The sequence below is a fragment of the Amia ocellicauda genome, chromosome 11, assembly GCF_036373705.1.
Source record: "Amia ocellicauda isolate fAmiCal2 chromosome 11, fAmiCal2.hap1, whole genome shotgun sequence".
NCBI lineage: Eukaryota > Metazoa > Chordata > Actinopteri > Amiiformes > Amiidae > Amia > Amia ocellicauda.
In genome coordinates, this window is record NC_089860.1 from 13,441,250 (window position 1) to 13,464,724 (window position 23,475).

Here is a 23,475-nt window from a genome sequence, read left to right on the forward strand (position 1 = left end):
GTACACATTCCTCTGACTTCTTCTGGTTTCTTGGAAGTAAAAACAGTCCCATAAAAGGGAAAATAAGTTTGGAAAAACAACAATCGAAAAAAATATAACGTCCGATAAGCCATCTTGGCAGAGAATACAGGTTGTTATGTTGAAGCAATTCCTGACAAATAATATTAAAAATGAAACAAAACCATGAGAAAAAAACACTCCTTACAACCTTTGTACCTTTTTTAGTTTATTTTCGGTTCATTCATGCATTTGTATTGTATACAAGCTTTTCTGAAGGCCAAGATTAGTCTTTCCCAGGGATTAATAAGTAAATATATATAGTAGAATTATGTAAATGAAAATATACAGAAATATATTTTTAAAAGATAACTATGATTTAACACATTTTTCTTTGTCCATAGTAATTTGTAACCTTTGGTCAAAACCTTGCTTTGAACTTGAATGAAAATGTATTTATTTTGCAACGTGACCACAGAATCGAAATAGTTCATGCTTCTGGGGGTATTTATGCATGTGTTTATTTACAAAATCTGGTCCATCAATTACACAAAATGGCATCAGTTTCTTTTTGGCCCGTCCTCTCAGTCTTATCCGTGCCGTTATTTTCTTAACCGTCTGAAGCAATCCATCTCAGGGCATTCCTGGACTGCCAAGAATACTCTTTGCTTGAAATCCTAGCATTCCTTAGGACTCCAGCCATCTCTGTGCCACACACAAGCACTCATACACACCCTCACAATCTGGGCAAGGTATATGATAAGCTAGAAATAGTTTTGATGAAATATAATTACTATAATGAAATCTGAGATATAACAACAGGTAAATCAACTCCATGTGATTAATTATTAGCTACCGAAATCTAAATTATATTTCTCAAATGGCAAAGAGGCACGGGACTTAGAAATTGTGTAAACTCTGTGGAGCTTTTAAAAGCTAAGTCATGTCACAAAGACACATTATGGAGATCGTTTCAAGTGATATTCCCAATTCAGTGTCATATGTTTAATTAAAATTTAATTTACTGTGGATGGTTTCTGTCATTATTGGCTTTCTTTTCCATTACATCGCACAGTTGAGGAAATGTGAAGCATCTGGCCCCAAAATACAATTCCTAGCATGTCTAAGACTTACAATCAAGTCAAACAAACAAACAAACAAGATACAATCTATATACTCGTGGAGATGAATGACAGATGAAAAGGAAAGCACTTTCCATTGATAGTAGCAGAACATGTTCAATAATTTATCCTGCCTTCCTGAAAGGAAAATGCAGCTATTTGAACAGCAGTTTCAAAGTTATACCAAAGGTTGTGGTATATATCTTAGTGTTGTTTATGCAGTTAATGTACCTGTGAAAAGTGTGCGATTAGCTACAGGTGCTTGACTGTAAGAGTCTTAATAAACTATGGCATATTCTCATAATTACCAGGAGAACCCCAAAATGCTACAATATCTACCACAACCTGTGCTGTAACTTTAAAACTGCTGTTCACATAGCTGCACTTTCCGTTCAGGGTATTATGGGAAGTCAACTATACTAGTCAAATGTCAAAAAAGCCACACAATTGTCTTATTTTCCTGTCTTTTGCCCACCCACCAATTCTAACAGATGTTCGTACTGGCTAAACCCACTCGATATTCTTTAAATGATAAGGAAATCTGAGCAACTAATGAACAGTTTCTGAAAATAAGCAGTGTGCAGGCTGTGGGCTCATTTCCTTAACCACCTTGACTCACCTCGGAGACGAGTCTGGAATGTTTAGTTAAACACCATTGGAAACAGACGCTGCTTTTATCTCCAGAAGATTTTTTTTTTTTTTTTAAGCAGAGAATATCTGGACAAAATATGCACAACACCACAGAAAAATCTCCCCCTTCTCTTCAGTTAAGTAAAATACATAGGTTCACATTTTTGTGGAAGAGGTTTGGATCTCCACACCAAATAATGCTTGCCGTTCTAACCGAATAAACAGAACGATTTCAAAACCCAAACCTAGAATGAAAGCTGAAGGTAACACAAGTCCATACTGGCATATTAGGTTTGTTTATGCATCGATTCAACCATTTGCAATCCAATTCCAGGAATTCTGTATTTTTTTATTTGCAGTGACAGCGTATCTGTTTGAATTTATCCCTGTCTGACTGTAAAACTTCCTTCAGGCCTCCAGTCAAAACACAGACCTAGCTCTGTGTTTGAAATGCACCTGCTGAGCTTTACCCTCCTCCATTTAAAAAACAACAACTGTGACAAGCTCCACGGGAGGAAGGCTATCTGATGCTTGTCTGACCTAGTCTGAGTGGTGCAACTCTGGCATCCTCAACCCTTCAGAAAATGCATTGTGAATGTCTGAAATGTCAAGCCTCAGGAAATTACAGCCCGAGCTTGTGTTCTCACTGCCAGTGCAACAATGCCAGGACGGATGCCAATCAACGCAATATAGGATACTGAGATAAGAGAAAAATTATGGAACTAAATTGTATAGCTACACTCCCAATATTAATCACAGACTCTAAGTAAAACAAATACATTAAAACAGCAATAATGTCACAGGCAACATTTAAGTATTTTTAGCCTCTTATTGAACTGGCACCTCTTATACATACATACAAATGTAAACAGTTTTTTCACACTTCCACCACTCAAACAGACCATGTTAAGGGTCCTGTGGGAAAACTCCACTCTATAGTTAGAAAAATCCAGCTTAATAGATCAATTACTCTCCCTAATAACTCAACACTGGAGAACACCGATATAAATTTAAGAAATAATATCATCAGGAAAAATGTAAGTAGGAAAGACAGGCTGAGCAATTAGCGCAAGTTCAAAGCCGAGGTCCTTTAAAGCTGTCCAAATGAAGTATTGGTAGCCTTCTGCCAACACTAAACAAGTCTCTAGGACTTTCATTTGTGTCCGAATGGTTTCACAGCAAGTAAAAACAAAAGGAACATTCTTCGCACAATGGGTAATGTTCCGTCCTTCCTTTATGATCAGAAAACAAAACAAACCGGCTAATTTATGATAACACGACTGTGCAGTAGATAACACACAGTTCCTTACTAACTCAGGGGTGTTGTCTTTAGGTGTCTGAACAAGAGGGATAGCTTCTCTATAAACACAAATAGAAGAAAACACAGGATGTGTGGTTAACTTTATAGGAATCTCGTAAGTCTGATTTCATGTCTTACTCATTCGTTCTTAACCACTTCCAGGGTTGCTAATACTTAAAACAATGGCTCTATTGGTCACCTTACGGGATAAAAACGAACACAGTGAAATTCAATGGACAAGGCTAAATGTTATTTATGGGATAAAACAATTGCATGTGTCAAATGTATTTAAATTAGAAACATCTTTCTTTCAGTAAATCTGTGACACATTATACGAGCTTGTACAAAACTAACAATTTGCACAGAGAAAAGAACAGTGTCAATTTATAGTATACACATATACTAATATTCTCTTAAGCTGTATAGTGTTCTTAAATATTTTGTAGTTTTTCCAGGAACATGTAACACATAAAATGAACAATTCAGTTGTAGAGTTAAGGATCGTTTAACCTCAAGCTATGCAATTTATCAACTGTGATATTGACGTAAGTGCCTTGTTAACTTACAGTTCCATAACCTTCTTTATGGCTTGTTACAACAACAAACACATCAGACCCTTATAACCATGCTTCCCCAGGCAAATGATTAATTTCATAATATTTTCAGCTTATGAAGGTCTGGCTTAGTAGAACAAAGTCCTACTCTTTCTGTAACATCTTGTGTCAAAATGAAAGTATAGTGTTATTTATGGAACAATTTGATAAAAAAAAACACCAAGACATTTGAAATGTTTTGTTAAATGGCTAAACTACATTTTATTTCTTAACTGTTCAGCGAGGACAACTTGTTGAACCTTTTGCCGTTTTAGGTGCTGGACATAATAATAAAGTAAAGAAAAAAATGTTCATGGATACATTCATTTTATTTAATTTCAAGCGTCAAAAGGGTTCACGTAATGTAAGCATTAAACATGATTTCTGTAGGTATTAAACATTTTAAAACAATGTTTCAACTCGTTACTAACATAGCAACCAGCAGACTTGTTCTTGCAAAATCACCATCCCTAGTATTTAGATTTTAAGTCTGACCCATTAGAACAGTTACAGATTTGTGTTCACTAAATACTACATCAGCTTTTAATATCCCTCTGGGGATTTATTCTGCTACAAAATCAAAATCAAACTCATACCGTTAATGAGATTATACTGATGCCCTAATGCAAACTTTCCTTTCTTTAGTTCTTAAAGCCATTTTGCTTCAAACTATAATAAGTGTCAGGAACTTATCAACAGCTACACTTTATACTGGAAAATTCCCTTTACCAATTCAAAACTAAGCCTTTATACAATGTTTTATACAATGTGATTAAGTGATTTCAGTGTATTGCTATTTAATAAACTTAACAATAAAGTAAAAGTAAATTATGCATTATTAAAACCTAGCACAAATCCCCACACACAAGTCTTATGTAACACTATTTGACCTCTGAAATCTCCATTGTTCTTGGACTTATCAGATATATTCTAGCTTGAACAGATCTATGAAAGGAACTCTGCTCCCTCATAAACACGGGTGTGATACTCTGTTATGTTATGAAACACATGTCTGAAATAACACTTCAGACAGCTGAGAGGGTTGTATAAACAGAATATCCATTTCCATTTCTTGGTTTAATTGCTTCTCTGCTTTCACAAAGTGGTTGGAACTATTTGGGACACTGTGGCAAAGCGGGAATGCTAGTCACTGCACTGAGAAAGCTTTTGAAATAATGAATTGGGCCCACTCTCATTCAACAGACAAACTAACAAACTATGGAGTGAATTGAATAATAAATAATAAATTAATTAAATTTAAATGGATGTTTTTTCTTGTGATGTAATATTTTAATTTCTATCGCACAGCAATTATTTCATTCTAATTTTTTCATTCTCATATCATGCTTATTTGTTGGCAGAGCTAACTTGCCAAACAAAGGCAATCAAAAACACCTTGAAGGGTGCAGCAGAAACCACACTGACTTCATCATGCACCAGAAAACAACTGCAGTGCCTAACTATATATTCCTAAGACGTCAACTTAAAGCATGTTTAGTTTTGGAAATAATTATACAAAAGAAAATAAAAGTGTTTGGCCTGTTAGCTATTTAGGATGATGTCAGGAAAAAAACTAATTCAATGTCATGCTCGGGTTATTAACTTTATTGACCAAGGTGACCTGTGCTCTGAGATTATATGATAGAAATATGCATTAGGAGGCTCAGTGCTTCCCCCCCAGATTTCCCAGAATGGAGTTAATCAGACAGCGTGTGAATCCAGCCATTCTAATTGGTGTGGTCACTGATCATTCAGATATTAACCTTCAAAGCCTTTGCAAATGTATTTCTTGCTTCCTGTAGATAGCATCATCCCCACAGGATGCATGATGACTGGCCTGGTTACATAATGCGCTCATGCTGTGTGCACATGCTTGGAGTCCAAACGCACTCAGGTTAATTTTAGAGATGGTGGTCTGCACATGACGTACACTAGTGACTGTCCTATTTGAGCAGCGAAGGAGAGCATCGTTTAGACATACAAAAGTAAATAGTTTCATCAAACGGGCTACTCTCACTCCTTGATCCTTTAGTCTGGGGAGTAATGCAAACTAGTTGCCAACACTATATACTATTGGTAACTCCTGAATCTTAGGTTTTGTGTTAGTTTGTGGTGTTGCTGTCCTGTTTGTAGTTTAGATATTTTACTTATATCTGAGAAACTCAGACAATAATATATTGGTAAAGTACCAGTAAAGTTTTTTTGTCTGTATTTATTTATTCATACAATGATTGTACTATTCATGTACCACCGCTTCTGCTTACAATGATTTTTATTGATGATAATAGTAGTAGTAGTAGTAGTAGTAGTAGTAGTAGAAGCTTAGTAGTAGCTTTGTAAAAGTAGTAGTTATAGTGGTAATCATGGTAATTACTTTTATTTGAGGTGACAGGTGATCAACCAGGGTTTATTATTAGTATTGGTATTAATAACAACAACAACAAAAAATAGTAGTGGTAGTAGAAGTTTAGTAGTTAGAAGTAGTAGTTATAGTGGTAATCATGGGAATTACTATTATTTGAGTAAACTGACAGTTGATCAGTCCAATATTTATTACTGTTATATGCATACAATTAATAATCTGTTTTTAACATCCTTCGTCCAAAAGGGAGTAATTTCCTATGCAAAACTTTTCTGTATCCATGTGCATTTCATCAAATTTAATGAACAAAATTCCTGTTGCAAGAATTACATTTTTGTGGTTTGAATTACAAGCAAATGAACAAATGTATTCACAACGTAATATAACCATATTACATTGCAAAGAAATCAACTATGTATTCCTTTGAAATGCCTAGCAAGAGTATGTCAAAACCACAAAATCAAATCAGGAATTTGATACATAATGAACTCGTGCTACACTGTATTATAACTCGCATCAATAGCAATGTAATTGGTTTTACTATTTTTATTTGCTCTCGACTTAAAACCTTTTACATTAAAACTATGACTACGCACTGTATGTATTAGGAAACAGCACATCTGGCACACAAACACATTTCAACACGAAATCTGTTTTTATCCTCAGCTAGATCTCAAGATCTGGAGTGCATTAGTCTAGCTACAAAACTTGTATGCGCCTCTGCAAGTTTACAACTTAAAACAACGCTCTCTCCTCTTACCTTTAATTCGGTTCACTCCGTTCCCTCTGTGTAAACCCTGCCAGCTTTTTCCATTTAACTGTATAGCTTTCCTCCACACCCCCTTTTTTTTAGCTGCACAGAGGATCAGATTTCGTTTTCATAGCGAATGGCAGTGTCTGTCAAAACCTCCTCTGTGCTTCGCAGCGCACTGGTCTGTCCTGCAGCTCCCAGTTTAAGAGCTGTCCAGAGATCATCCCTGTGTAGAGCCGGCATCCCCCATGGTCTTAGTGCTAGTGTTTCTGCTCTACTGCCACAGAGAAAGCTGCTCAGGTAAGGAGGTGGCATATAAGGACACACACACACACACACGTTTTTATATTCATTATATGCATTGTTTCAGGATTACACGTCGAAAATCCCCCAGATTTTCCCTGAGAGCTTCTTTGATCAGTTAACCAACTTCAATTAGTGTTTATGTATTTGTTGGTAATATAATGTTCTAATTTTACCCAGTTACAGTTAATGAATACACATCTGTTATATAATAATAATAATAATAATAATATTGAATTTTAATTATGTCCTGGTTTGGCTGGGTTATACTATCACTACTAGTGACTAAATGCCAAATTAAAGAATGGTTCATCTATTTATTTTTTTAAGTTAACATATACAAAGTAATGCTCTCATACCTTCCTATTGCTGAATCAGAAGGTTAATACCCCAAGACAAATTAATTTTGACCAGGCAGATGAAAACGGAAACAATCCAACAACAGGAACATATATCAACAGAGGGGAAAAAGTCTGGATGAGAAAACCCTGCCCCTTGACTTTGTCAAACTAAATATAGTCCAGCTCGGCTGAATCTGTAAAATGTAAGGCATTGATCTCTGAACCTGTCACTCCCCGAGTCACTGACGCTTGAGCCAATGCCAGTATTGAGTAGTGGGCAGGCTTTAGTATGGGACAGATGTATTGTACAGGACAGGGATATCCCACTAAAGCAGAGATTTCACTCTTGAGGAAAGTAACTGTTCAAAATGTAATGAAATCACAATGTATGTTGAAGAGATTATCAATGTAATCAATCATTTTCATGGACAGATGAAGTTCCTAAACAAAATGAAACTCAGTACAAGGCATTGCGTCCATCCACAGTGAAATGTCATAGTAGAGACGACTAGACAGACAGAGAGAGAGAGAGAGAAATCGTATGATATATATATATCAAAATATAAAATACTGGAGTACACAAGGAACTAGTACTAATAAAGCTTTTACTCAAGTTTTAGTTTCATTAACAAAAAAACAAAAACATAATTAAATGGGATCAATTTCAGTTTTGTAATGATCTTTTTCTAAACATTGTCCCTCTACTGAGTATTGCATCACCATTTCATGAAAATTGGTAAAATCACCTAAATTTCTCTTCAGGAAATACCAGAGCTAAGTGGAAATTACCCCTTGGGGAATGTCTATGACTGTCTCAGCAATTAAGAGGAAAGTTGAAAATTGCATTACAAATGACTGATTAAACTGGATGAATCAGTGCATCTAACAAGGACTTGAATCTCTGATCCCAGGCTCTCTGAAGTTCACTTTTTACTAGAGTTACTTGCTTAAGATTTCATCATAGTTATGTCTAAGAGTTATGTTCTAAGAGAAGCAAACCAGAGATGAGGACTAGCAATGTTGGTGTGTAGCTCTCTGCAGTTCTCTGTAAAGCAGTATTTTTTAATTCTTACTTCTTGGAAGACTGATTTAATCCTTTGCCCTTGGCTGCCCCCTACCCCTGACTCTGTGTAATTGACCGTAAACAGGAGACAGAACAGCATAGTGCTGAACACAGTGGATTTCATGGCTGTTTTGTAACACCTGATCTTCTGGGCTCAAAGTGGCACCTTGTGTGGGGCGGGAAGCAGACCCAATTTAAAGATTGACCTTTCTCAGACCTGAAAAGCAGTCTAATGGGAATGTAGAGGATTTGCTTTCCTTCTAAAGGGCAGATACTGAACTTGGGCCCTAGTGATGCAATAGTACCTTTGACTCTGGTCTCTGGGTACAGATAGGGTTCGAGCCAACTCTGCATAGGAGACAAATCTGAAGACTCCCTTAGCTGCTCCGAACTGTTTGGTCAGAGGAATGATCTCCTGTCAGGTCTGCATTTTTAAACTTGGACGAGGCCGGTGGGGTAGAATAACATCAGCATTCCACAGCGCGGCTCGGAGGGCAGGGGATTATCCGGCGTTCTGGTGCTGAAGTGTTAAATGGATGGAGTTTGTGTTTTAGCTGCATTATCTCATATGACAGCCAATTAAGATCAACTCTAAAGTTGTAAGGCAACTGTATCATTTGTATTTAACACAGGGATTTTCATATTATATATATATATATATATATATATATATATATATATATATATATATATATATAATATTTATTCCACATTTAATCTATTTGCTATTTTGAAAAAATATATAATGTAACATCCACAATAAACAATCAGATACAATTGCATTTGTCTCATTAAAAAAGAAGAATTTCCTAATTTTTAATTTGTTATCTTCCATTAAACATGATTAAATTGATAGTGTTGTCACAATCAGATAACATTTTATTATCTCTGAACTGTAGTGAAGGTCATAAATCCCTGTGGCTTGTCATTTCTTGGATGAACATATCACAACAGAACATATTTTTCCATATTTGTCTGCCTTTAAAAAGTTGGCTATCTGTCTATTGTTCCGAGAGTTTGGAAGTCTGACAATGCAATAAAATGTATTATTCAAAATACACTGGGCTTCTCAACCTGAAATCCTTTTCTGAAAAACAGGTAATTTTCCAAAGTATTGCACATACATTTCTTATTTAATGTACTATTTATACTATTTGTACTATTATGTAATCGGAGATCTCCCAGCTAATTAAAAGAAAACCAGTGAAACTGCTCTTGGACTACTGTAGAGTATTTACACTCTTGTAAAGTCTTATTGTTTTGATTTAATCCGGCAAACTTGCTGTCTGCTTGCTTTTCAAAATGATCCTTTCCTGGACTGCAGCGAACAAAACCTATGTGCGTCCAAACCAGCTGGTCAACCAATTCTGTTAGCATTTTAAATTTTTTTTGTGATCAACTTTGTCATCTAGGCTAATTACAGTCGTTCTAGCTCTCTGCAAAACATTTGCTTTAAATGACTGAAAAACAACATCTGATTTGTGCATAATGGTAAAACAATGTGGTCAATTGTGCATCACATGCTAGTAAGCTCCATCCATGTCCTTTTCCAATCTGATTATTTCTTCCAATATATATTGACTTAATGGAAGAGTACGATCTGGATAATCTATTATGCATTTTTTTCCTAACAAATATCCCACAAGATCAAGCATTTTTGGGGTATAGTGAAATCCTAAAAGTGTTTAAATGACTGCATTCACATTTTATATGCCTCTCTTTTTGACCACAAGGAAGCAGATGTTTCATTCCGCATTCAAAACTTCTCTCCAATTGTGATTTGAGATTTGATTGAAAAATCTGTTTTCTTAATCTTTTCTGTTCTAACTCCATTATAATTGTTTCCTTATGATGACGGGACATGTGATTGTCCATCTACCCCAGAGATACTACTAAAGGTAAGTGAGTTTCATTTTCTTGTACAACAGTTCAATTTAAAATCAACGGTACATTCATTCAGTCCCAATTAAGGTCATGCAGAGTGTGTGTAGGTCTTTTTAGTTTTCAGTTAGATATTGCCATTTACCCTCTAGATTTGTTTGCCTTAATCCATTCTCTCTGCCAGCGAACACTTCCAGAATATGAGCTTCGGTGGTTGTTTATAACTAGCATATGAGTACATCGTATGTACGTGTTAATTAATTACATCAACAACACAATCTTAAGCCAACATCACAATTAAAAAACGTGCCAAAACACTTGGTCCTATGAATATACGAATATACGAGGAATGCAGGAATATTTACTTGTTTTTCTTCCTTGTTTATTCGCCCTGGCAACCACCACTGGCTTCGCCTGCACCAGCTTCCACTCCGGCTCCTGGCTCCCCCCGTCTCCGGTGCTGTTCTGTCCAGAGCTCCCGTCTTTCCAGGGCAGCTCTGACACAACCAGCGGTGTCTGCTCTCCTTGGCTGGTGTTCTTGGACCAGCCGGCAGCTGTGGACTTGGGGGCCGTCCAGCTCATTCCTCGCCTGACTGGTCGATGCACTTTTCTGTCCTGCTCGCCTTCGGACACTGTTGGAGACCAGGTCCTGTTTTGAGGCTGTACTGGGTTTCGTTTGGCGTCATTCAAGCCCTCTTCCAAAGCAGGACTCTCTACATCTCCAGGTAGGCCACAGCTTGGCAGAGGTAAGTCAGATTTTGCATTGTCATCACTTGTTTCCTCAGCGGGAGAGGAAGATCCACCAACAGAGTCAGGATGCAACTCCATCTTAAACATGGTTGAAAATCTTTGTCTTCCAAAATACCGTGCAATAATTTGTATTTGTTCGGTTTCCTTCTGATGTCTCCCGTCTTGTTCCTGTGGTATTCGTTTTTTTAATGGAATAAAAACACAAAGACGAATACTTAATGTTTTCACATCATCATGTCCTGGACAAGATCTCCCATGAGACTCCACCGAAAGAACGCAGGATCAATTCCCATGGAAAATTGCCAAGAGTTGTTGCTCAACAGCGGCTGCGCTCTGTTGCTGGTCCAGTAAAGATGAAACCAGTTCCACTTTATTTGCTCAAAACAGTGTTACCTATCTCAAATGCAGATATTTTTTCTTGATCTTGTCTTAATCCAGAAACATGCTCTTTAATAACACAATTCTTGTCTCTATTACAGTCTCCAGGGTGGTTTATCTTTCTTGTAGCACAGAAAGCAAGACTGCGCAGCTATTCCAGTAAATGTCAAGAACTTCTCATTGGGCTTCATACAAACTATGACAATGTTTTAAAACTTCCTGTTATTTTGTGTGTGTGTGCGCACGCTGCATTTAGAAAGGTCATTTTGAAGAATTGCAGATTGTTTATTTCTTTTGATAAGAGATTGAGGGTAGAAAAGGGTTTAACATAAAATGACTAAAATAGGTTTTCTATTCTTGATTTCAAAGATTTTGCAAAGTCTGAAGGGATTCTTGAAAAATGTATTAATATTATTTTTATTAAATAGCTATTCGTTCTGGCAGTGGCTCAAGGTAAACAGTCTGATAAATTGAGAGTAAAGGACAAGGGAAAGTATTATCTAAAAAGGGGCCCTTTGAAATCTGAAGCTTAGTCTCAGGGTGTTCTGGGTCACTTTATTTTAAATTAGACGTTCAATAAGAAGTCAATGCATACAACCTTTTTTTCACCCCTATGGTAATTACCATATAAAGACAGTCTAAGATGCAAGATTTGATTTTATTGTCTATTGTTTCCCTTGTGTTTGTTTTTAATACTATAAAATGGCTCTTATAGCTTCAGTTAATTATGTCTGCTTTGAGCTATGGTGTCTGCCCTGGTTTCCTGAATTCTGCCAATATATTAGTCTGATTATTTATTTTTCTGTGGCGGCTCCTTCTCAGTCCAAGTGAGCGAAGGGTTACATTCGAGTTGTTTTGGTCTGGTTTTGTCTTTCTTCTCTGTCTTTCTTCTCCCCCTTTTCACTCTGTGGTTTCTCTAAGCTCTTCTGAAGACTCTCCCTGGATGGTAGGAGACGGATGACAAATTCCACACATTTTGGGAGCCGTTTGTCATTCTGGTCCACCTGGCCACCCCTCCATTGTCCGATCCCACTAAATCCTTCTTTCTCTTTACCTGTAAGTAAAAAGCAGAGACTTGGGTTAGAACTGGGTTATTCATATGTATTTATTCAATAATATGCTGGTAAACAAGTTATATTATTTATAATTGTTGTAAAGGAGTATTTTTTATTCCCTGGGACAAAAAAACAGATTACATCTGTAATCTGAAAAAAAAAAGATATTAAATAAAGGGAGTGACTTGGGTTTTCCCATAGAAACTTGTACTACTGATTCAACAAATTAATTCCATCATGCTCTTACTTAGCAAGCCATTACAAAGTTTGAAGCGATACATCTAAATTAACCGTCTGCACATATTTTTCTGAGAAGAAAAGGGAGGGACATTTCCTTCACAGGCTGTGGTCTCTCTTCGCTTTTAATATGGTCAGAATTATTTTTAATGAAGCCTTCTCATTGCCAAACAACACTAATCTCCGCCTACACAAATATTTTTGGCAGGACTGCTTCAGATTTACAGCTGAGAAGTCCTCGAACAAAGAGTCACTTGAACCGCACAATTCTTCTTGAAGACATTGCAAGCTGATAGGGTTGAGACGGGGTGGCGATCTGCTTGAAAGGTTGCAGGAGTGTTATGAGTTTGAACTTGAGGATGCTGGGTTTTTCCACATCGAGGGAAGGGAAGTAGGAATGGAGAGGGAGATGAATGGTTATGGATTTGATTTACTGCAGAGGGAAAACAATTTTGACTATAGTAATTCATAAGGGGGACACCCTCTTGTAGACAACCCTCCCTGTGCAATTATTTTCAAGAGAAGCCAGCAACCATTATTGTTTTTGATGCTGAGTAGGAGTATACAAATGGCAATACAATTGTGACTTTCAAAATGCTGCTTCTAGGGAAAGTAAGGGTCAGTTTCCATTGCCTGCCAAAGTTGTGTAGCTTCTCTGAGATCTAGAAAGCAGACTACTTTTTCACTTGAGGCCTCTCAGGCTGCATAAAGTTTACCCCAAAACAAAGCATCTATTTTAGCCTCTCCCTGTTTGAAGTGATGAACCAACCTGGTAAGAAAGACATTGTTTATTCACCTACAACTGCGCGTGCCAAACTGATGGCTTTGACACCCAAGTCAAACCCAGCCGTGAATAATTCAGTCGTTTGTTCCACCCTCGAAATGGGATCCTTTGTCAATAATTTTGTTTGACCATCACATGCCATTTTATGAGCAGGGCTCTGACCGATGGGCTTCCTGGTTCCATTATGGTAATTTGGACCTGTTCCCAGACATTCCCAACCCACCGCCCGTTATGCCAGCTGTTCTAGCTGAAACCAGATCTTCCTTTGCCTCATTCCAGTAACACTAATCACATATCCCTGTCTCTTCAGAGTCTGATGCTCCAACTTGCCTCACATTTTACATGTTGTGACACATTACAGTGACTGAATCAAGACCAGACCCAGCCTTCCAACACCCAAAACCACACGTTTTAAATGGACAGGGTCTATTTAATGACATCTCTATTCATCACATTTAGTAGAGAGGATCACTATCAAATTGGGTTCAGTAGTCAGGGATTCCTATGTGTTTGAAATGGACAAGGAAGCCCTTTCTGTGTGTTTAAAATCAATCTGTTTAGATTGCATAAAGATTGATCACAAAATGCTCCACTGACAATTCCCATTTCGATATCCATGAATACGTTGAAAAGCACGTCCTGACCCAGTCATCTGGCCTCTTGTATTTCTTTATTCATCACTCTGCAAGCACAATGATGCCTTCACTTGTACACATTAGTACACGTCTCTCCCATTATGAACTTATTATTTTTATGTGGAATTCCTGCCTACTTTTTTTATTATTCTTGGCAACATCACTTTACACTCAGGAAGTAAAACGTTTTTTTTTTTCTTTTTTTAAATACATATTTTTTTACTGTGCACAGCCTGAACTTAAAAAAAGGGCAGCAACACCTCAGGATCTCATATTTGTCTGGTGCAAAACTAAGGCAACAGAAAAGCAACAGCCCATAGCACTTAAATAATGATTAACCGGTTACACATGTAATCTCCCTTCAGTCAATTGAAAAGGGGTAGCATTCAGCTTATTTTGCTTTTTTAATCACAATGTTCCTCCTCTTCTTTTTTGTTACAGTGAGATAACTGGTACTCTCTGTTCTGTAACTAAAGCCTAACCAACAAAACAATACAGAAGTCATTTATTAATAAATTACCATGTTGCAACAATTTTATGACAACAAAAGCAGCAGAAAAGCCCACTCCTGTTCAAAATTCATAATGGGAGAAAGGACTTTGAAAATGATCTCTCTCATGCTGGCCTTTTAGACACACTACATTTCAGATATGCATTTTGAGATTGAATTAGTGCTACCAAAAAACAGAGTAGCATGAGAAATGGATCTGGCAAGAAGTGAAATGCATGGTTTCTTCAGGAATCAAGTAAAGTTTGAATTGATATATCCCTGTGGAGGGAGAACAGAGACTGTGTCATGTCTGTTAATTGTGCTATCTCTGTTTTTAGGATAGGATAGTAATGTAACTGTAACTGTACACGTGTAACCATTTATTTAGTTAAGGAAACTGGCCGACCTGGGGAGACACTTTCAGTAGACGTAGACGTTGGCTTGTGAAGAAGTGTCGGGATGCATTAAGGAATGAAAGAAATATTTTAAGTTTCACTTTAGACAAGAAGCTCGCTACAACTGGGGTTTCTGGAAAATTACCATATCATGTTAAATCAGCTCCTGACTCTCAATGGTCAATTGAATTCACTTGGATAGCTTACAATCGTCCAATCGTCCAGTAGTAGTTCTACCGTACTTTAGAACTGTCATGGCCATTTTCCAATTCTCATGCAATGTCTTTTTTATATTACTTTAAAGAGGTTAGTGGAAATCAATTTCACTCTGGAAATAAAGGCACAAACTTAAAATGTAGGCAAATATGGGGAAAAAAAGATTTACATGATTAGTTCTTTCCAAATTCCTGAAGAATACTTGCAGGAGTGTCACATTCTGCAGGATCATTTTTTGAAGGAGCTTTTTGGAACTGAAATTCTGCAACATGTGCTGCTGGATTTTCTTTTCTCTTCCAGGAATCATGCTTATTTATTCTTTTACGTCTTGGTTTGGGAAGATAGTCATTACTTTGCATTGTTCTTGGAGTTTAGTGTTTAGAGGACTTCGACTTGTCTCTGCCTGTAGAATACCTCCGTGGCACAGCTGTGGAGAGCCAAGGCATCGGGGCCTTGTTAAATACATCCACCCAGCCTCCTCCTGACACCCCACAGCCCACACCACCACAGCTGAGTCACTCTGTAAACACAAAGAGACTGTTTATACCTTTCTTTTTTTCAAAGAGACACCACTGGCAAACACACTCAAACAATGGATTTCACACAGGCATGAAAAAGCCACAGCTTCGCCAAGTGTATAAAGAAGGACTCGGTGAAAAAACAGTTGCTGTGTTTGGACAAGCTGTCAGGTGAAGGATCCTTTGGTTGCCCAAGCCCACTCTTACAACATGGTGTCATTTGTATTGATCAATCCATCAATCAGTCACCCTCATAAAAAAACATCACAAGAAACCTTTCTTCTACATTGCTTGCATTCCCATGAGGCCCAAGGAATAGTGTCACTGGGGAGTAAGTCAAGAAACCCATGTACATCTAAGCCAAATCAACATCAGTGAATAGAGAAGAGAAAGTTTTTGTACGCATCAGTTCAACTCCAGGATGGGCTGAATTCTCCCCTCTCCATGTTGGATAGATCGTACTGTTGGGTTTTAGCACATAGGTTCAACTGACTGACTTTACAGGATGCAAACACACACCATATAGTTCTATAGGCTCTGTTGCTGGCTAGGGGAAGCTGTCTCACAGATCAACGAAGTTAAGGAAACAAATAAGTAGACGCATGCTGTTTAATAGTGGCTCCTGGGTTCAGGCAACTGGACCTCCCAAGAGTACAAGTGTAGAGAGCAATTACCATCCAATCTAGTCTTGTTTTATGAATGCACTTATTAATTGAACTTAAGTTAATATGACCTATTCGTAATCCCATGCAGCAATCATTAAAAAAAAAAAAATTGAAGGCATTGTCAGAAAACAAAGAAATTATATATTGACAGCTAAATTATTTAAAGTGCACATGAAACATTTGCAGATGTGGGACTGAAGGCAAACTGCGTCATAATATTTGAAGCCAACTATCTATGGCACTGAATGCAGTCAAGTCTTAAGGAGGGGAGTGGTTATGTAGGTACTTTTGCGCCACAACAAGATGGATGTGTTCCATATAAATGTAATGGTTGTGTACTAAACACCATCAATAAGGACACAAAGAATGAAATGGTATGTTCTGAGACTGCTGGTACAGCTGATAGACTGTATTAACAGCTGGTCACCCCTTTGCCAGTCAGTTCAGATCCTCTGGGACTGCTTTTACATCCAACATTACTTAATTCATTCATAAATCACACTAGGGCTCCAATAAATGTTCTATTATCTGTTTTAAAGGCTTTACAAGCAACATAATCATAAATATGTCTTTAAGAGGATGGATCCAAGTGCAATTAGTATGGAAATATTAGTACCTGTCTGTATTTCATTATTTTTCTGGCATAAGCAGTTTTTTTTCATTCTAGTAGGCAATGCTTTTAATGTTTTTTTCGTAGAAGGATGGACCCACTCCCATTGAAACAAAGCCCCTTTCAGTCCTGCGAGGGTTTCAAAATCATTTTGGAGCTCCCTGCCAAACCTGACAGATCATGCTTAGTTAATTCTTTACAGGTTGTGGCAGCAGGCATGCTTCAGCTTGTGCCATTTGATGACAGTTTTCCAAACAACATGCTGTTAGTTACAGTTTTGGAGAAGGTTTGTAAATACTTTATGTTTTCAGGGGAGTTAGAATGCATCCTGTTTCCTTATTAATTTGCGCTCATGCCGATCAAATTTGAAAGATATCAGCAACACATTGCCCCCAGGCCTGTTTGACAGCTCCCAGTCAGAAATCCTATTAGTTAGAGGTGAGAGGGAAATCTAATATTCCCAACTGGCATGACATTAGTTATTTCTGAAACTTCGAAACCTGCAGGACTCTGAGAAGAACAAATAACTGTTCAACGCAACCCCCACAACGCTTACTCATCGTTAGTTTTCATATTTCATCATAAAGGAACTGAAAATGTTCTGAAATTGGTTTCTTCGTGCAAACATTAAAAAACAATATTTGTACAAAATCAACTCTATTGATAGGTTCTTTCCCATAACAACCTTCATTGTTCATTGAAATTTACCATCTAGGCCTCAAACTTACTTCCTGCAGGACCACAGTGTCTTCTGGTTTTAATTCCAGCCAAGCACCCAAATATGTAATTACTGATGATCAGATAATCTGGTTAAAAGTTATACTTCTTTACAGAATGATGTTCTATGTAGTGGGCCTCGAAGCATAAGAATGTTAAGTCATCAAACTGTCCAATTCATTAATTTGAGAGGTCATGCAGATGCTTTTATTTAATGCAGTGACCCTCCAGGATCTGAGGTTGAGACCACTGGCCCACTGAGTGGCAAAATAAACAGACTGAGGCTTTTAGATATAATCACCAGTCTCTTCACTCCAGAATCACAGTGGACAACACATATGGGCCAACCACTTTATTAAACATCACCTCGGGCTATTTTGGTAGTCATTACAGGCATCCTTACTGCAACCAGCAGTGATAATCCTACCGATGTTAGTTAATGAGAAACTAAACAATCATACCGAGACTCTACATATGAATATCTGAGTCACTGCTCATTTTATCTTTGAATTAAGAAGTCTCAATAAATAAACTCAATCAAACTGTTCCCTAACACATGCCTAGTAGTGTTAAAGTGTTATCCTTTAGTGATATGTTCTTTCGTTGTACTCATAGAGGTAGTGAATAATATATAATAATGGCCATGAAATACCCTTTCATCTGATACGCCTCTTGTTGTTTCAGCACAGTGTTTGGTTACAAAAGCACAAAGGACTTTCCAATTGCCCTGAGATAAGTAGCTGTTCCTTGATACAGTAGCTGTAACCACGACCAGGCGGAGAGGTCTTCTGCAGCTGCCCCTCAGATTAAAAAACAGGGTAACACTCTTTCGCATCACAAATGGCATCATATTACCAGCTTAATGTTTCTTAACTACCAGTCTATGCCTAATTCAACTAAAGGTGCTAATTTGTATCAATATAAATATGCACAGCAAGATCCCAGCCCATTCATAAACTCTGTCAGTAAATGACCTTTTCAACTTCTATTCATTTTAACTGACTGTTATTCTTGGTTAGATTTGCAAATTGATTTAAAGGACACATGGCACGCAGCCCCCTAAAACAACACTCTGCCACAACATTAGTTTACACACTCACGAGCCCTGTGGCTCTGACTTTCAAATCTTGATGACTTATTTTGAGGGATTTCTTCCTCACTGGGGTCTGGAAATAATTAAGTACACCATAATAAACCTGTGTTTGTTTGCTTAACTGTAACCTGACTTTTATGCAGATATGATTTGCAGATTAATTGTGTAGCTTGTCTCACACACACATGTATGCACTGAGCCTCCTGCTCTTTGTAGACTTTTTGATGCATTTAAACACAATCTATGCACTTACACAATATACTGCCAACACATTATCACACAGAATACAGGTTTTTTGCACGTGTAATATTTGAATCACTTTTTTTAAATGACTATGCTAATTTTCACTGAAGATAAACAAACAACATCTTATATCTCAGTTCCCCTTAATACCTCATTAGACCTGCCCCTTCAAAGATTGAATTTCTAATACAAAATGGGGAACACATTTTAGCACCAAAGCTACACATTTGGAAAAAAGACCCCATGAGACCTTGTGGAGTCTTTGAAGATATTTCCTTTCCAGTTGCTATCTCAATAATTGTTTTTTTCCTATGCTTTGGAGCAACTGTTCAACTTTCAGTCATTTGCACATCTTGCACTTACTATCACCTGCACTCAGAGAAAACAATGGCACAAAATCTACCCACCTATTCAGAGAAGTCTTCAGCCTTAGCACACTCAGAGCTGTTTCAAAACACGGAGGGTTGCCTTCTTGACTCTCAGATCTCTCAGCAGCAATTGTGTGGGAGCACCTGGGCTGTGAGATGTTTGCTGTGTGGGGCTGGGGAGTCGCACAGCCCTCTATCTATGCACCTCTCTCTCTCTCTCTCTCTCTATCTCTCTCCCTTTCAGTTTCCCTCTCAGTCTCCCGTCCCTCTCTCTGGTACACTCAAAGCGCTTTCTCCTGAGACACAGACACAAAAAGGGGGTGTGGAAGCTGCAGCACTTGGAACACAGAAGGCCCTTTGTCTGACTTCATATGGTTTACTTCAGCCACACTGAAAGCATTATGCCGTTATATATTTTCATATTTAAAACACGTATGTCTTAGAAATAAATACAGCTCCTTTTTGTGGAGATCATCAATCTTCTTAAAAATAAAAACAACAACCCTCCCTCCCCCCGACACTTATTTTTATTTAAACAAAGTGCAAAGGATAGGAAATGTATATATAAAGAGTGCTCATGAGCCAAGCCAAGAGAGGTTGTTTTTACTGTTCTGGGTTATGAGTTATGAATTAGACTTGGACCACCAGGAAATAGAAAGCATTACCACCTAAAGGCGGGAGAACAGAGGAATGCAGCATAAAATGTGTTTACAAATGTGATTCAGAAAAAACAGAAGAATTCTAGAATCATACTGCTATTCACATTCATATAACTAAATATTCTAATTTGGACCTAAATAAATAGTTTCCACTTTTATGAAATAGCAAAACAGTACAAGCACAGACTGATTGTTATTTGTGTGGGGGGAAGACATGTTATTGGTGAAACATGCTCACATTGTTAAAGGGTGTAGCCTGACCTACAGTAGTTGCCAAAAAATAAATACAAACAATCACAACATCTTAATTAGGAACGGTTGGCTTTTGTAGATCTTTTGGAAAGCGATGAATCAACCACTGCAGCGTCCGATGCATTCTAGCGAAGGGACTCGTTACATGCAGTCCCCTTACTTTGTGAAATAATCTTACACTTTCTTGTTTCGAGGTCTCCTGTGGGGGGGGATTGGATGCCTGCCTGCGGAGAACCGCTGGCCCAGATGTTGACTGTCTGCGTGTCAATAAGTTCAGACATGATTGAAAAGACTGCAGAGCCGCAGGAGGGGATGTAGAAGGTGCTCGGGGTGAGGGCCACAGCCGCAGTGAGCAAGTCAGAGGTCTCTGCGCCGTCTTATCCAGTAACAGTGGCCAGTCTCGGATTGCAGGAATTACCGGTCACGGTGTAGGATTTAGGCACTATTCTCAGGTGCAAGTCCAGTACAAGGAGTAAGTGTGTAATCAAAGATTTAGTAGTCTTTCTGAAGTCTGTGGTGAACCCGTTGATAACAAAAATAAAGTTATATCCTCTGATTAATCATGCTCAGCAAGATATATAGTAAAATCTTTAGGGTAATTGCCCATGAAGATTGTGTATACTGTGACTGTGCTTGGCCAGGCTTGAAAAAGAAGCTAAACTAGACGCTGTCTCGATGATATAACCACAGCTCATTTTTTACATGTTTAACTGAAGTCTCGTGGTTTTCTAGGATTTGTTCGTAATGAGATGCAAAACACAAAAACATGTGCTAGGATTTGTGATTTTTAATGGCTAGATAATACTGTTAATTGTGAATTTCTCTCTTAGGTAAGTCTACGTATTTATGAAATTTCCCATGTGTTTTTAAAATAATAAACTTTGAGCTTTTTCTATGACTTTGTTTGTATCTATGGATTTTCCCATCTATGATTATTGCTCTACACATTCTATTTTAGTAATAGAAGCAGCACTTTTAAAATTGTACAACTGAAAATCATGATCCAATTATTGCCCACCCAAACCCCTCAAGTCTTAACAAGAGGCAGCCCTCTCCGTCTCTCCTCTCCTGACTTTCCTGTTTGGGTTCCCCCAGACTGCTGCTGCTGCTTTCACTGATAAAAATCAGCTCTTAATTCCAACAAGTCGGCTATCGTGACTTTCCTAGGAGCTGCTGTGTGTGGGAGAGCGAACGAGAGGATACGTTAGCAGACATTCCATCAAATCTGGGCTTTTGTTCTGGGAGTTTGATGGCATTTTATAGAGATCTGGATCACATCCTCCCGCAACTCTGTCTTATTGACTCAGTCTTATTACAGACACAATAGCGTCACTGCACAGACATGATTCTGATTCTGAACGCTCTGCTTTTCTTTTTTTGGTTTGGCCACTTTTTCAGTAGCCATGGGATATTTTAGTAAGAGATCAAAGAGCTCTTTTAAAGGCACTGGTGCTTGGCAGAGAACTCTGTCAAGATTAAATTCTTGTCGTTGCAGGTGTCCTTTCTGCTCTGGTACATAACATGGGAATACGTTGGATATTTGTTGTGAGATTTAAAAACAGTAACAAAAGATTTTCATTATGGTACATATTTTTTGATAATGAAGAGAGAACACCCAATGGGTAAATCCTATAGGTAATACACTACCTATTCACTTTCTAGGGATGTGTGTTTTATATCATATATCATAACCTGAAAGAAGAAGAATGTATTATTCATTTAACAATTTAATTTTCAAATATGTTATTCCCCCATGTTATATTGTCTCAAACTGCACTATATGTCAGAGTCATTCCACCACATAATTAATAATCACATTAGGTAACAAAAACACATGACGTAAATGAGTAATAGCAATAAAACACCATCTGTCAGTTTCTGTTTCCGTAATGTTCAACATTAATTCCACCCTAAATTGTTATTTCATCACATTATGAGTTAATAAAAATGACAGATGTGTCATAATCTTTGGTCTCTTTAATTGGGTGTGGTTAGATTCTCAAATGCTGAAGGATATATAGCAATGTCTGCACTAATGCTTTGTTCTACATTTCAGTGTGAACCTGGCAAGATAGGGCTAATCTAAAACACGTATAATTCTCACTACAACTCACAAAACCAACGAATCAGACAAAATTGCAGAGCATCATTGTATTGTTTAATAAAATTCATAGGAATTAATGATTTCATACACTATGACATCACTCAAAACCAGGGGACTTACACAACGCCATAATTATATTAATTTCTTCAGTGTTCACTGTGAGACATGAGGTTAAGGTATAAATCACAAACACTTGTAACGAAGTTGCCTCTTCTACAAAATGCAGCAGATTCATTATTAGCAGTGTCAGCTTTACAGATATTTTGAGAAACTCATGCCTCCACAAAGTACAGTAATGTTCTTAGTGTTAAAAACTAATGTCTCACATCCACATCACTCTTATATCAGTTTTCAGTTTTGACATTGTGTTTACCTAAACATTGTAAATATGTTCAACACATTATTTGTAAAAGGAGGAGTTTAAGCCATGCTGTTATTCAATGTCTTACTACACTTTCTATTTTATCCAAAATTGAATTAGCTGATCTTCTGCTTTAGCTTGCTTTCTATGTCAACTGCTCATTTTAACTTTGAAAGGCTTTATATAAGTGGACAAAAAACAGTAAAGTATAGAAGGGTAGACTTCACTCCTATAAAGACCAGGACCAATGTAGTTAAATTTCTTCACATGCAGGTTTTCCCACTTACTAACTTCCCACTGGTATCTCTGCCAGTATTTGTGATTCTTGATCAAGACAGCAATGTGTATGAGAGAATAAAAGGAAAAGGGTGGGAGCTTTTCCTTTGTCCAGACCCCTTTAAAAAAAACATACACATACCACGGAGTGATTACATTGGTGTTAATATTGGCCCTGAAACATTGTGCTCCAGCTGTGATCTCCACCTACATACCTCTGTATTCTTATCACATGCTCTTGTGGAAGCAGATCAGGCGAAATTATTAGAATTTTATTCTTGCTAGATGTGTTGACCCTGCTGCAGACATGTGTTCCCCAGAACACCG

General features: G+C 37.6%; 1 protein-coding gene across 1 annotated transcript in view; it reads right to left on the bottom strand.

The window, feature by feature from the left end:
* Nucleotides 1-19,819, bottom strand: part of synpo (synaptopodin) — a 37,377-nt gene extending 17,558 nt beyond the window's left edge. The window contains exons 1-2 of the mRNA XM_066716597.1: nucleotides 19,536-19,819; nucleotides 10,708-12,524 (exon numbers count right to left, since the gene is read on the bottom strand). Of these exons, the coding sequence (XP_066572694.1) occupies nucleotides 10,708-11,179 (472 nt within the window). The 5' untranslated portion in view covers nucleotides 11,180-12,524; nucleotides 19,536-19,819. The remainder of the gene's footprint in view (nucleotides 1-10,707; nucleotides 12,525-19,535) is intronic.
* Between the last annotated feature and the right edge of the window lie 3,656 nt (nucleotides 19,820-23,475).